The 15,384-nt window shown below is 39.7% G+C and overlaps 1 protein-coding gene across 2 annotated transcripts in view; it reads right to left on the minus strand.

Annotated features, from left to right (window-relative positions):
• The window catches only part of LOC145979468 (A disintegrin and metalloproteinase with thrombospondin motifs adt-1-like), a 183,514-nt gene that overhangs the window by 68,638 nt on the left and 99,492 nt on the right, over positions 1 to 15,384 (minus strand). For both annotated transcript variants that reach the window (XM_083112382.1, XM_083112383.1), the window contains exon 4: positions 578 to 946. In XM_083112382.1, coding sequence (XP_082968508.1) covers positions 578 to 946 — 369 coding nt within the window. The remainder of the gene's footprint in view (positions 1 to 577; positions 947 to 15,384) is intronic.

The following is a 15,384-nucleotide window of genomic DNA, read 5'->3' on the forward strand; positions in this document are numbered from 1 at the left end:
AGTGTGACTCATGAGTGACTACAAGTTAAAAATAGCTTCTACTTTCATTAATAAAATATCATATTTCCAGTATGTGCTGTGACTGAAATATTCGAAAAGAAGCACTGGAACATGTCACTTATTTTACACTCTAGAATTTACAGCATATTCTTGAAAGTTGTCTTAACTGGAGAAAGTAGTCTTTAAAACTGATTTTGACTCACTTTTCCATGGTTGGGCAAGCGTTCGTTGGCAACAACCGTTGGCCCAACGTAAGACCAACTTGAATTTGCCAACCAACGTAAAACCCAACCTTTCCCACGTAAAAACTGCAGTTGGCCCAACGGTTGTGGTTACTTGAGTACTATACAGTGGGAAATATAAGTACACCAAGCAAATTGTCCATCACCATGTTCCTTCTTTTTATTTCATCTAGCGAGAGCTTCAAGAATTGAAACAAAATTCCAGACAAGCTGCTGACGCAGGATGCAACAGTAAGAATAATGAAATTAGTTATGGACAATCTACCAAACAATACTTGTGCATCCAACTGTATCTAGCTCGGAAGCCAAACCAATGTAGCAGTAACATAACTTACAGCGTTGACCATGGCGAGAACAACCCTTATAATCTCTCGCTTCGTATCTTTAGGGAAGTTGACTTCCATCAGATTGTAGAGATCCTTGTCAACATACACGGCAGTCTCTATATACAACCTAGCTCCTGGTGGTGGTTTTGTGTGCTTCACAGTCGATGATCCAGAGTAGTAGACGCTAGGGAAGAGACTGCCGCGCTTTCTGCGACGCTTGCCGGGAACATGGCGGTTGTGACAGTCGTTTCTTGGATGCGATTTTCTCACCATGACATGCGGCAGCAACTCATCTTCTGGATCAGCTGATCGCTTCCGAAAGCGATGAGGCAAAGGGTTGATGACGTAGTAGTGATTTTTTGAAGCAATCAGCCCACGCTGGAAACAGAGAAAGAAAACATTTTGTTTGAAATAATAATAAATTAGTTCGTGTTACGATAATGTAAATTCATATTTTTAATATAACCTCTCATTCTCATAAACGGAATTTCTAGGTGTCAAAGTGGGCAAGCTTCATCAAAAATTACAAGAAAAAGACACATTTTACTAAAAAAAAGCCATGTGTTAATCACATTTTTAAAAAATTAGAAGTCGAATGAATGAATGAACGAGTTAAAATTTCGGGATGCGTCGGCACATAGGCCATTTTACAACGCCCTTCAAAGTTTATAGGGGAGAAAAGGTTGTAGAGAAACCTGCACAGGACGTATAGAGCGACCACAAGGCCAAAAGTCTTCGCGTAGCTTCCCCTCCATCGGTTCAACTCGGACCATAAGGAAGCATGTTCCATTCTACCCCTCCCCTTCACGTGGGAGTACGATGCACAGGAGTCACGGGTCTGCGCATGCTCTTTTGCCTGTAGTTCCACTATACACAACACGTTAAAAAGGTACGGAGATACTAAAAACGTCTCAGAGACAGCGTTTAAAGCTCGTGCTTCTCAAAAAGCTAAAAATATTTGTTAAAACAACGTCATCATTTCCAGATGGGGTCGGAAAGATGAAACACATTCGATAAGAATATGACTAACACTGAATCCAACGTTACATGCAACAAATGCAGCAAATCACGATATGTCAGACGACTGTGTCTGATGCGAAGCCAAGTTAAATTGGACTCTTGTCGATGGCAGGGACGGTACGACGAACGTGATGCACCACACTTTCATCCACTTTTGCCCCCGCACTATGCTAAACCTTATGTACAAAGGGAAATATACTGTCTTTGCTCCCCCCTTCCAGTTTTTGCACTTTGCCCCCCAACCCGGTTTTGGATCCCAATCGCCGTCACTGTCATGCACCGATGGTGGACTCTTCCTGCCAGGTGTCAAGAAGGGAAGAATTGAAAACATTCTGCAGCTCGCTGACAGAAGGTGGAACAACACCTTTGATGCACACGTTACTGGGGACCCAGCAGAAGCGGACTTCAGCACTTACAGGAATAGAAGTCGTCGAAAAATACGCTGCGGTATGGATTTCCTGGAAGAGAGTGATTCTAGACTCTGGAGCACATTAAGCGAATAAGTACAAATGAGAACAATCGGCAAACCGTGAACTTCAGCAAAGTCCAGTGCCTTCATAGTGTTCTGTCGTGTAGATGGAAGGCAGGGTGTAAAGCGTAACTAACTATGAGAGTCAACAACAAAGCTGATTCAACCGATTTTGATCCATCTGTATAAAAGACAGTAAAACTTAGATCGAAGTACCTCACTGTGTGAGGCCGCGGTAGCTCAGTCGTTAGGGCGTCTGACTACCATGCGAGAGACCCGGGAATCTTTCCACCTGTTCAAGCGGCTCCGGCGCTCAACCAGCGTCGTATAAAGTGGGTACCTGGAGGAAACTCCGGGGGGTAAAGGCGGCCAGGGGCGTGGTGCTGATCACATCACCCCCACCTTCGGTCGTGATCAAGAATGTGTGGGGCCCTAACCCCACAACCCTATACGCCTTCATGGCGTGGTGCATAGCAAAGGGGGGCACCTTACTTCACTTTTTTTACTGTAATCTAAGCTTTAAAAACAGTTGCTGGTATTCAGCCATTGGTGCTTCTGCATTTTGGGGGCTAGTTATAGACAGATCGATGGAAAGTGCAGTAAATTCATAAGTGGGGAGGTGTGGAATAATCAGAGATGCGTCAGTCAGGCAGATTACTATCAACACAATTTCTTGTTGGTATTAGAGACGATACCGATACAAGCTTTGGTCTCGTCTAGGATTTCTAGACGATACCGCAGGGTTGGCAAAATGTGCTTTTTGTCAAAAGAAACAAAACACAGTTTTTTTTCGTTTTGAATGTTTTACACAGTGTTTTAAACAAGAACCGAAAAAAAAAACATGTTTCAAACAAATAAAACGTTTAAAACACAATGCGAAGAAGGCATATTTTCTAAGAATAATGATTTATAAGGAATCTTAATCATCCAAGGAATGTATTCTTCCTTGTAGCTAATCAGTGGTCATTTATTCATTCTAGTTTTTGGACTTTTAACCACATTTATTTTTTAAAAGAGATTTACCTACGTTTCGGAGGCTGAATCTGCCTCCGTCTTCAGGGTAGCGTGTAGTCTGTTAGATCACATAAATGGTCTATAAGTGGTTGCATTGCAGGATTATTCTTGGTGGCCTAGGCTCCACCGCGTCTCTGTCACAAGGACCTCTATATACATAAAGTTGCCAGGTAGGATTATCAGTGGCCCAGGCTCCACTTCGTCAGATGACCACGTCAAGGTCACGATCAAAGCTTCGTGTGGCACCGTTAGGTTTCCACCTTGAACCCCGGGGACTGGTCCGCCCCGGATTGCATGAAGGTTCAACTTGCATATATTTCTTTAAAGGAAGATAGGAGAGGAAAAGAGGAAATAAGCGGAAAAGATTGTGAGAAAGGGACAGAATTAAAGAAGCCACGGATAGAGACAAACAGAGAGAGAGAGAGAGAGAGAGAAGGAAAGACGCAGTGATGAATTCAGGGGGTAGCCCGGGGTGGGGAATCCCCGTTTGAAAATTTCAGCAACTTAGAGCATTCGGACAATAGCTACGAAGTTTGGCAACCATGTTCAGTTTGGCTTTTTTTCATTCACCAGAACGTATTTTTTTCTCATTTTTTCATAGTAATAAGCACTGATTCAGTCCGCTTTATAATTAAAGGTCAAAATAATGAACGAATTTAAATTATGGTCCGTTTTCATAACTGCTAAATTAAGAAATACGATGGATCATGATACGCTTCAAGCTTGTGTGAACGTGTGAAATGCTGAGAGGGACGAGGAACCCACAGAAAGTTTCATTCTTAAAATGATAATCAAACGAATTTCACTTCATTTAATATAATTACATATCAGAAGTAAGGGGTAATTAAAAATATTAGAATTGTTTTATTGGTATTGTGATTTGATGACTACGACACCCCTCCCCCCTCATGAAGTTTGATGTACACCACGGAGGAAGTGGCTGGATTCAACACTGGGGAGACAGATAAGGAGAAATTAATAAGCGAGACAACACACACATACACACGCAGAGAGACTGAAAAAGACAATAAAGAGCAACAGAAGAAAGATAGAAATATGGAAGCGAAAGAGAGAGAGAAAGAAAAGGGAAATTCGGAGTAAAACAGGAAAAGAGAGAGAAGGAAGAGACATAGCAGATGATCGGTAGAGAAAAGGGGAGGGAAACAAAAAGATGGTGTGGAGAAAAGAGGAAGTAAACACAAACAAAGGGTACTCGGCGCACGCTTTTAGAAGGAACATGAGTTCGGCCAATACCCAGCCAGTGCTACTGCGCTGTTGCCAAACTAACTGCTAGCGCAAGGGAAGGACAGAAAATTCGCGATGTGTCCATTATTTTTGATAATGCATGCACGGTATATATGAGTACAGTGAAATAATATAGTGAATATTTCTACACAGGATTATATTATCATATCACTGTAGCATATACGAGAAACCCATACCTGAAAGAAGCTTGAAGGTATTTATTCATCACCGCTCTCGTCGTCTTCCTCGGTCTCCGCATGGACGTCCGCAGGATTTTTTCCAGGGAGGGGAAAGGAAGGTGCTTTTTTCCGGGGGGTCAAACAAGGCACATTTTCCTCCATAATAGGCTAGTGTTGTTCCCTCAAAAACATTGCTTAAATTTGAATATCATATTCATGCAATAATTAACACATATTATTGTGGCTGTAATGAAATTATATGTGAAAAATATATAACTTTTGGTTGACTTTCATTTTGCAGGGGGGCACGGCCCCCCCTCCAGGACGCCCATGGGTCTCCGTGTCACTGATTTCACTCATTTCCGAATCACTCTCCTGGAGGTTAATGATTAGATTTTGCACCCTTGGTGCCTGTACTACTGGTGCTAAGATTTGAGAGTGACAATATTTAAAATAAAAAGAACACACGGAACACACACTAACGCACGAAAGGGCTGTATTTCATCTTTTCACAAACTGTTCTTTGTGGCGCACGAGTGAACGATGAGCGAATAATTTTACACCGGCCTTGCTACGAAAACGCTGAACTCAAAGTGACCCAGACTATCAATGTTCGAGAACGCCCAGAACAATGAAGTGTCATTGTTTATATCGAGACGAATTTAACACCCACAGTTTTCCCTAGACACAACAACTCAGCTGCGTCAACACGGTGGCGACGAAAAAAATCGGCTGAAGGAAATGAAAGGTGTTTCCCTTGTTTCTTCAAGGAACGATAACTCCTGCTGTAGGCGACGGAAATTCATGGGATTTGGACAGTCAGGTACAAAATGTCTTTCCCCATCTTATGATGAACCTTAAAGTGGCGAGTTTTATGAAAACTTCTTGCGCGCAAGAAAAATACAGAACACGGCTTTTAACTTCCGCGCCACAGTCTCCTAACTGTACAACGTTGCACTCCTGCCATTGGTTGATCGCCACGCACACCCTCTGCGTGGCCCCACCCGATATCGCTTCTAAAAGCGTGCGTCGTATAAAACTGATAAGAGGTTGAAAGCTAGAAAATTCGAGTAAAGAGAGACAAAAGAGTTACAAATGCAAGGAGGAAAGAGGCAATTTTCCATATTCTAAGGGGAGACAAAGCAACCCCTTCCCCTGCGGACGCTCATGAGTTCTTAGAATAAACACAGTAACAAACCAAGTTGAAGAGTACAGCAAGTATTTCCAAGCAAATTGTCCATCACAGTGTATTCTCCATGAGAGCTTCAAGAATTGAAATTGATTGATTGAGTTGGTGTTTTAAGTCCACTTTCTGCACAGTAAGGCTAATCGGGACTACAGTTTAAATGGGATCCCAACCACTATGTGCCTCTCGAACCCGGAACCTCTTGATTACAAGGCGACGACGCTACCACTACGCCATCGGGGAGGCCCCAAGAATTGAAATAAAATGCCAAACAAGCTGCTGACAACCTCTCCACAAGCATACGTAAAAATCCATCCCTTTAAAACACGTATGGTGCAAGAGAAAAATTAGTAAAAATTGTTGTGGGCAAATTTGCCAAGCAATAGTTGTACATTCAACTGTACCGGAACCTTTCTTCCCAGAAAAAATGCACTGCATGTAACAATATCTAATAATGACAAGAAACGGAAATTTACTATATTTTCAGTTTTCAAAATACAAGGACCTTGCCGCCCTGTGTCGTGGCTCGTGCCGTTAACATTTATTGAATTGCCATTTCAAATTTCAAATTTCAATTTTCCTTTATTAAAGGGCGAGGTTAAAAGGCACTACAAGAACAAACATTTTGTGCAAATTGCCATGTCCTTGTATTAGTACCTACGTCACACGAATATTCCCGAACACAAAAAGTGCCTGACAGACGCACCTGTACGCATTCTATCTTCATAAGGAACAACTCTTCTGCCGCATTGATGCTTCAGAACATGAAATTGCTGGCACTCGTGTGTGAAGTTTGTTGACTTGCGTCCCTGTGAAGTGTCGTGATAATTACGTCACGCAGACGTAACTGTTCATCTTGACGTCAATGTCATGTCATGGCGGGAGAATGAAGACAAATTTGATCTCATGCATAACTGGAGCAGACAACTTAATATTCGCTCAATAGATGGAGTCTTGTGCGGAATCGTGTGGCTTGTTCCGTTCCAAGGGCGCTGGAGTGTAAAACAGTGTTGCCATGCGAGAAATTTAGCCAGGATATTGTACAGAAAAGGGGAAATGTGGGAAATATAGATCTGCATGAGAATTGGAAGATACTTTGTTTGTGTCATGACAAGGGCGTGCCGATAAGAGTATGGAGGGGTCAATTCTCCCGGAAATATTTTCAAACAAAAATAATACTCATAAAGCCTGAAAAATCAGCTTTCTTGTTCATGTCTGGGTATGGCTTGTAAAAATCGAAACTAGAATAAGACCAGATCCTATCTAGAGTCGAGAGAGATGTGTGTAAAATCAAAATGGAGACGAGACTGAGATTTAAGTGTCAGAAACTTTGGTATGATATTCAAAGTTGTACCTTAATCAAATTTACCTACGGGTTATCTATCCACGTGGTTATTTATAGATAACCCATTAATTTGTTTTTAGTAATAAAAGAGGTAAAGTGCTCCCCTGTGCATAGCACTACGCCATGAAGGCGTATAGGGGGTGTGGGGGTAACGCCCCACACTTTCTTGATCCGGTCGTGAGTGGGGGTGATGTGATCAGCCTGACCCCCCAGGGTTTCCCCCAGGTACCCATGTTATTCGACGCTGGGTGGGCGCCGGGGCCGCTTCCATCGTTAGAAAAGTTCCCGGATTTGAACCGGCCGGGGATCGAACCTGGGACCTTTAGCATGGTAGTCAGACGCGTTACCGACTGAGCCACCGCGGCCACCTGTTTTTAGTAATTATTAAGTAAATCCTTTTAGCAATTTGGAAGACTTCGCTGCGTGGTTGCATACACCCTCAGGATAAAATTCCGTTTTCCGAGGGTTTGTAACGTCGAAACGAGTCAACAAACAGGAAAACATTATTAAGTTTTATTATTTTTTAACTTTATTACTCTACCAGGCTATACTGGCTGGGGTTTTCCGTTGCTTCCTTCAGCCCTTCAGGCAATTGCTACTGCGGAACCTTAAACGAGAGCCAGCGAACTTCCTTACACTTGTCGTACCTTTCCTTCCATCCTACACTGAGATTAAAAAAGGGCGTGTCTGGGGACAGTTTCTCTCTTACGAGGATTTATAAGACTGAGAACTTAGAATTTATTCTTTTTAGAGAGTGTTTCTCCTCCCTATGCTGGGGTGAGTGAATATCTGGCGTTGAAACCTTTATATAAGTAGTCCCGTCCCATCTCCCAGCCACCGTTAAGCCAATTGTATAAACTACGTTAATTCTTTGCACATTCACATTATACATTCACTGAAAATAGACTTTTGCGACTTACAATATGACTAATATTTTTGTCAAGTATCACGATGCGATTCTCAAGAAAACACCCTTCTATCCTTGTTATTTCGTTTGACCGTGAAACCGACAATTGTTATAGTTAAGGCCCGGTACTTTATGTCCTATAAAACTGTAAAATATGTATGTAATTATGTCATATAAATTGGAAAATTACAAATATGTCAGAAAAATGCAGAAATATTCCCAGTAAAGCGAAAAATATGCACAACAGTAGTCTCGAATTTCTTCCATAGCCGATGGAGTAGAGTAGGGGCTGTAATGTACCGAATGTTATTTTTACCTTTGACTGATATTTGTGAAAAGCGAAAAAGGCAAAGAAATGAGAACGAAACTTCTTTACTTCCCGTGCAACAATGAGAGAGAACATTTTTCCTCAATAATGTTTGCATGGCTATCAATTGTCGGCGGGATAAAAAAAAAAAGTGGAGTATTTTTGTTCTGTACTAAGAAAAGACGGCACCTTTCTTTCTCCGTAATTACCATATCCTGCCATCGACAATACGAACTATCCGTTGTGCTAAAGCTACGAAGAAAAAAATATGAAATAACCGAGAGAATTACGAAATTATACAGAAATATGTCTTATTACAACAAAATTTAAGAAATGTGCTGTAAAAAAGCAAAATTCGTGAAATATGTCAAAATATGCTTTGTCATATTTTCATCAGATATGTAAAGATCTCACCCCAATATTAGATCCGAAGCCAAATGAAAAAGATGTTATAACAAAGTCCCGGGCCCTTATAGTGTATAGTCCTATTACTTTATTATTATTATAGCCTCTCAAAACGCGGTGCATCACTCGCCTATGAAATTTACGTGTATAGTTGAAACAATTCTAGTGATTATAAGCCGGAATCTTGCCGTTCTCCTTGTATTCATTTTCTCGTTTGAGATTCCAAGTTTATTTTATGCACAGATAGGCTAATCGGGACTGGATCTACAGTTTATCGTGGGGTCCCAACCATTATGTGCCTCCACCGGAGATCGAATCCAGGACACCTTGAAGCGACAACGTCACCACTATTTCCTCGTAAATGAAACAACTACCGTTAAATAAAGGTGAATCTACCGCCAAAATGGACAAAAGTTAAGCATTTGTTAATTATAGGGAGATCGGGGGCAAAATTGGGGCTTGTATTGAATTGTTGGGGACGAAGGCAAACCAATGCCAGAAATTTTAAGCAGAGCCCCCACATACCCACTTATTTCACGCATTGCTCATGTTATGTGCACTAATAAACTATATATTTTCGTACGGATGGAGTATCATATGCAGATTCTATGTAAATACAATCTTGTCCTGATGTGCCCGCCAAGGTCTAACTTAATTCCATATGATGGATAAATTCAGAGGGAAATCTTTTTATGTCCTGAAGGGCAATTATTATACACGAGTTGGCACCACTGGTGTATATTGGGTGGAGTCCCGCAGAGGCCACTGTGCGAAATTTTCCGCCAGGCGATATTCACTTTTTTTTCTTTTACCAGAGTGGATTGTAAAGGTTCGCGCGATTCACTTTTTTTATAGTATCCCCCGACCCCCATCCCCTCCTAGTCATGGTTGCACACTTGCGACGCTTATTCCGTGCAGCTTACTATAAAATAATCATAATTGTCTTGTCCAGGAATATTAGACCGGGACCGACCGTAGGAAAACTCTTTCTGAAGGGGAAAAGCAATTTACAATGAGCTGTCAAAGAGTCTCGCATCACATGTAACCTCTAGATTTCTTCTAGCTTCGCTCAATTACGAGATATGGATTTTATCTGTAATGATCAATGCACAGGCACTTACCTAGAAATATACAGGGTTATTCAAAAAGAATGGTACAAAAGTAAGGTTAATTTATTTTTAAGTGAAAAGAGATACAAAAGCAATTCTGGTGGGAAAGAAGAAAGGAAGGTTGTAAATTTAATTGGGCAATTACAATTGTTGGATATGAGCACCCTGGGTAACATGGCAGATGTCAAAACGATAATCCATTTCTTGCCAGACATGTTCCAACATATCCTCGGTTATCAGCTCCACTGCATGAGAGATGCGCTGCTTTAAATTGTCCAGGTCCTGTGGTAATGGAGGAACGTACACAGTGTCTTTGTGGTGATCGTTTCTTGAATTTCGCACGAAAGTGTGTCTGAACTGTAACAACTGCCCCTGTTCGTGCAAATTCCATTACGCAATATGCTTGCTTTACCTTCGTTGTTGCCATTTTAGCCAAGGTTATTAGTAGAGCCCGGAAGTTCAGGCATTTATTTTCGTTAAAATAGGCAGGCAAAAAGGCATTTATAATGTGGTAAATAGGCACTAAAAATGAAAAAAAGGCAAAATAAACCGAAAAAAGCCACATTTAGAAGTCGCTTACTTTTATCTATAATTTCTGGCAAAATGGTAAAATCTAAATTGGGAAGAGCATTTCAATTTTCTCCGTCTTGATTGCACATAACTCCAAGGTGCTTTTTAAGTTCTCAACATTCATTGATAGTCGTCTGTCAGAGAGAATGTTTTTCATAATAGAAAATGGTCTTTCTACTTCGACAGAAGTTATTGGAGCATGTAACGGTATAATTTGTGCTTTTAAGCTGATTCTCAGCAACATACACAATATACACAACCATACATTTTTGAATCCTTGTCCCGAGGTTTAAAAACTTGCAGTACCTGAAGTTCTGTGGATGCCAGTTTAGGCAATAGACACGTACCTCTTCAAATTACAACTTAACGCCCATTTCCTTTTAGATATATATAGGTTTATTCATATTATATTTACAGAAGTTAATGCTTGGCCGTTATTCGCAAAATTACATTTCGGTGTACCCTGTCCCCCTTTCCCGAAGAGAGTGTGTAGACTCGCGTAGCCACTGGCTCCACGAGTAAAAAAAAAATATAACCCTCAGTACCAAAAAAGGTGGCTGAAGGTATGTGTGTTGTGTACCCGGTTTCCCACATGAAATAAACTATTGGAATAATGCGAAAAGAGCAAGTGTGTGTATTAAAAGAAAGAATGTTAACATCCCCGCCGTCGGTTCACATGATAAGGAAAGAAAGCTCGCCCAGCCGCTCCCCTCAGAGAAAAAGATACCTCTTACATTGCTGTACTCCGCCAAACATCTGAGGCCGACTGCTCCCCTGCCCTTCCTATTTATAGGCCCCGCTAATGACCTAAACCGTTACTGGAAACTTACCGCTCCCCAACGGCCAAGAACCCAAAAGTACAGGAATACATAGCCATACACAATTTATAACATAAAAAGGATCCAGTAATGATCGCATCATTACAAGCATATGTACATATAACAAGCTAATGTAGCTGGACTCATTTTGGTAACAGCATTTTCACCTTTTAGAATATCACAAATTGATTTCAATTGTTTCAAGTCCTCATTTGCACTCACTACCCGTTAGCACTTTTCCGCAACAGCTGACCCCTTTCCATCATCTGCTGCATAGATTCCTCGAAGATTTTCATGGATGCTATAATTGTAATTGTCTCTGGCAATGCACCATAATGTGCAAAAGTAAACTTGAATAGCACAGGAGTTTTTTCACTTCACGAATTGAAGCCGCTTCATTTTCTGGAAGAGCATCGATCACCTCACTGATTTTTTGAAGGTTGTTAGCATAATATAGCTTCTGATATCCAGGTTCCCTATCTCGTCAAGATTGGTTGCTGAGGTAAACTAAGCTCAATCGCAACTTTCTGAAATTTTCGGGTTCGAGAGGGAGATTTCAGAAATATTTTCTTTGTGTTCGAAATCAATCTGTCCACTTCAGCAGTCAATCATGCACAAGAAATGTTAACCGAAAGGCAATATCCTGACTCAGCATGAAATACTTTTTTCTCACACTTTTCTCCTTCAGCAATGTTGAAACATACGTGAGTTCAATATTACTTAAATAAGGCTAAAATTATTCACATAATAAAAGGAAGAAAAATAAATGCCAACAACGTTTTTTGGGAGAAAAATAATTTATATACACATTTTTTTTAAAAAAATGTCAAATTTAATTGAAAAAGGCAAAAAAAAAGGCATTATAATTAAAAATAGGCAGTGGGGTCCCAAATAGGCAAAATAGGCAAAATGAAAAGGCTTCCAAAACATTCGAAACAACATAAGAAACGTATATCCGGAAAAATTTTATCAATATATGCAGTAGATAAAAAGAGGCATTTTGCCAAACTTCCGGGCTCTAGTTATTAGCTATCAACAACAAGTAGCGCCTCTAGCGGATTTTACGTCAACTACAACCACAGGCTATAAATTTACAACCTTCCTTTCTTCTTTCCCACCAGAATTGCTTTTGCATCTCTTTTAACTTAAAAATAAATTAACCTTCCTTTTGTACCATTCTTTTTTAATAACGCTGTATTTCGGGGGGAGGGGTCAGAACCAATTGTCTTATAATGAAAATAGTAATAAAATTAATTACAAATTACTTAATATTGTATTTTCATTACATGAATAGGTAAAACCTACTGTACAAGAAGAATACTGTATTGATATAACAGCACGAATTCATTATCTATTTATAGCTTACGTATAGTTAAGATCGCCAAAATTTGTATAAAAGCAACTGACCTGGAAAGGAAATTAGTGTAAAATAGATAAACAATTGAATATTTATTGAATAACAAAAATGAATGTTGGATCTTGTTTTTGCGAAATGTAAAGTTGATTAATATTTTATGCATATTATTATAAGTTAATGATAGTGTGCATAAATCATCTATGGTACTGTAAATAAAAGTCGTACGATCCGAATATAATCCTTACCTTCCAATAAGTTCGGTGGAAATAACTCTCGATTACACAAAAAAATGCTAAACAAGTACATTTTCATTATTTAATTTTAGTACTTGGTAATCTTTAGGCGGGGAGGGGGGGGGGTCCGGACCCCTGGACTTCCCCTCTAAATATGTTCTTGTCAATGAAATAGGAGCTGATGTGCCAGGTTTGTGCCACTCTAGTCCATAGATAAAATATCTCTAGTCCCACCTTAAGAAGATAAAACACGGTGGATTATACAGGTGGGTCCCAAGTGCTTCTAACCTACATTCATTGGCATTGTCTATGAAACATAGAAGATTGCTGCCAACGTTGTTCTTACAAGTGGAATTCTTTTCATTCTGTTAACAACATTCGAAACCCAAGATCATCTGTGAAGATGTGATGCAAAATACTCACGCGTGTTGAATAAGTTTAAAAAAGCAAGACTTGTTGGTTGCCTAAAGACGAATAAACTGAGAAAAGTTTTTGGAACGTTCACTAATGCAGATTCCACATTGTCTCGTAAAGACATTCAACACAACTTATTCTTCAAAGCCAGAAGTGAAAGTAAAATTAAGATAATTTGAACAGTTACTGCTCAAATGCTTCTAAATGGCTTTTTACATAATTGCCATTTTCAGCGACTGACTGGGAGGAAAATTATGTTCTGGCATTGTTGTTAACCCGGATCTCACCAGAAAAGAAGATCCATGTTTCTGTTTCCGCTGATATTAACTTTTTGAGTGGAAGTTAAGTAATAATGATAAACAGCAAACTAATGTTAATCCGTTTCTATCATAGTTTGTCTGTAATGCTGTTTCAGTTGAACTGTGTTTTCCATTTATCAATTCGATGGCGGGTTAAAGATTTATTTGAGTTTTTATGTATGGAATTGTCAATTATAATTATTGAATAACAAAATGTTTGATGATTAATACTGTATATAGCCTAGCCTAATTGAAATGTTAAATTAGTACCTTTTATTAGATCTGAAATCATATTGAGTGTATAGTATTCATAAATAAACACTTAAGGCCACGAGGAACAGTTTCATTGTCCAGCCAGGCACGAGGTTCTGGAAAGGCCCTAACCGCCCTTCCCCCTCCGACCATTCCCTGCTGCGAGTTGGAGGAGAGGTCTGTGCACAGATTAAATATAGGTCTGTACGTTGGACGCTTGTAGGAGGGGGAGACAATTTAGCATTACGCTTATAGGAGTATTAATTTGTTCGCTTGGAAATATCAAACTTCCGATGGCGTAGAAAAACGCACGAACGGGAAGAGGACACATTGAAGATTTTATTTGTCGAGACGAAAACTCCCGTTTCATTAGCCGGAAGTTGAAGTTGTTGCTGTTTTTTCTCCACAAATAATGCATGGGATTCTGAAAATACTTATTCATCACATTTTTCAAAAATCGTGTCCAGCTTAATAATAAACTTGAAAAACTGGTTCCACTTGCAAGATTTCATACTGTTATTGTAGCAGTTCTCATTACGAGGATATTGAATGCACACCTGGTGTGAAACTGTCACTCTTCCCTTTAATTCTACTTTAATCGATTACACTGGGGAACAGTGAAATTGCGGCACAGTGTTTGAGAGCTAATTTAGGGCAATTTCATGCTGCTGAATAATGATATAATAGTATATTTCCTGAATTGGCTCTAATTTATGAAATAAATGCAACTAAACCAAAATGGCGGAAACATAAGACATACATATACGTAAATGAACTTCCAACAACAATTTAATATTTCTTTTTGTGATTACAATCATTATTATAAAAATAAATTTATATAGGCCTATGAGCACAATAATTAAGAAAATATGTACACAATGAAGTAACAAACTATGTGAAACGTTTTCTATACGATTTCCTGCTGTATTGCTTTTGAGGACAATCCCTCTGTAAGCTCCAACAGTAGTCGGCCATCACGTGACGATCCCACCATCCCTGGTACCTTTCTTCCATTATCCTTATATCCTGATGGAACCTTTCTCCCCGTTCTTCACTAAAATCACCAACGTTCTCAGGGAATCTGTCAATGTGGCTATGTAGAAAATGTATCTTCACACTCATATTAGCTCCCAATTTCTCAAAATTTTTCAACATATTTCCAACTGTATCGGGGAACTTTTCTGCTCTGTGATTCCCCAAAAAGTTTTTGACGACGGACACAAAGCTCAGTCAGGCCTCAGATTCGATGTAAGACATGTAAGTTGTAAAATTGGTATAATTTATGAGTGTATGAATTTGTGGTGGTCCGTCAAAGATTCCTGCCTTCAATTTTTCAATACTTAGTCCTGGAAAAGTGTGGCATATATATTTGAAACAATCACCACTTGTATCTAAGGCCTTGACAAACTGTTCTATCAACCCAAGTTTAATATGCAGTGGCGGAAGGATGATTTTGTCCCTATCTATCAGCGGTTCATGAATGATATTAGCTTTTCCCACTAATATTTTCCCTTGGGGGCCAAACTTTTATCTTCCAATGCTTTTCTCTAGCACGACTATCCCACAAACATAGGAAACAGGGATACTTTGTGTACCCACTTTGCTGTCCTAGTAAAAAAATCACCATCTTCAAATCCACACACACGAGCCACTTATATTCAGCATATTCAATTTTTTTCTAAAACAA

This window comes from Lepisma saccharinum, chromosome 26, assembly GCF_977018435.1.
Source record: "Lepisma saccharinum chromosome 26, izLepSacc3.1, whole genome shotgun sequence".
Taxonomy (NCBI): Eukaryota; Metazoa; Arthropoda; class Insecta; order Zygentoma; family Lepismatidae; genus Lepisma; species Lepisma saccharinum.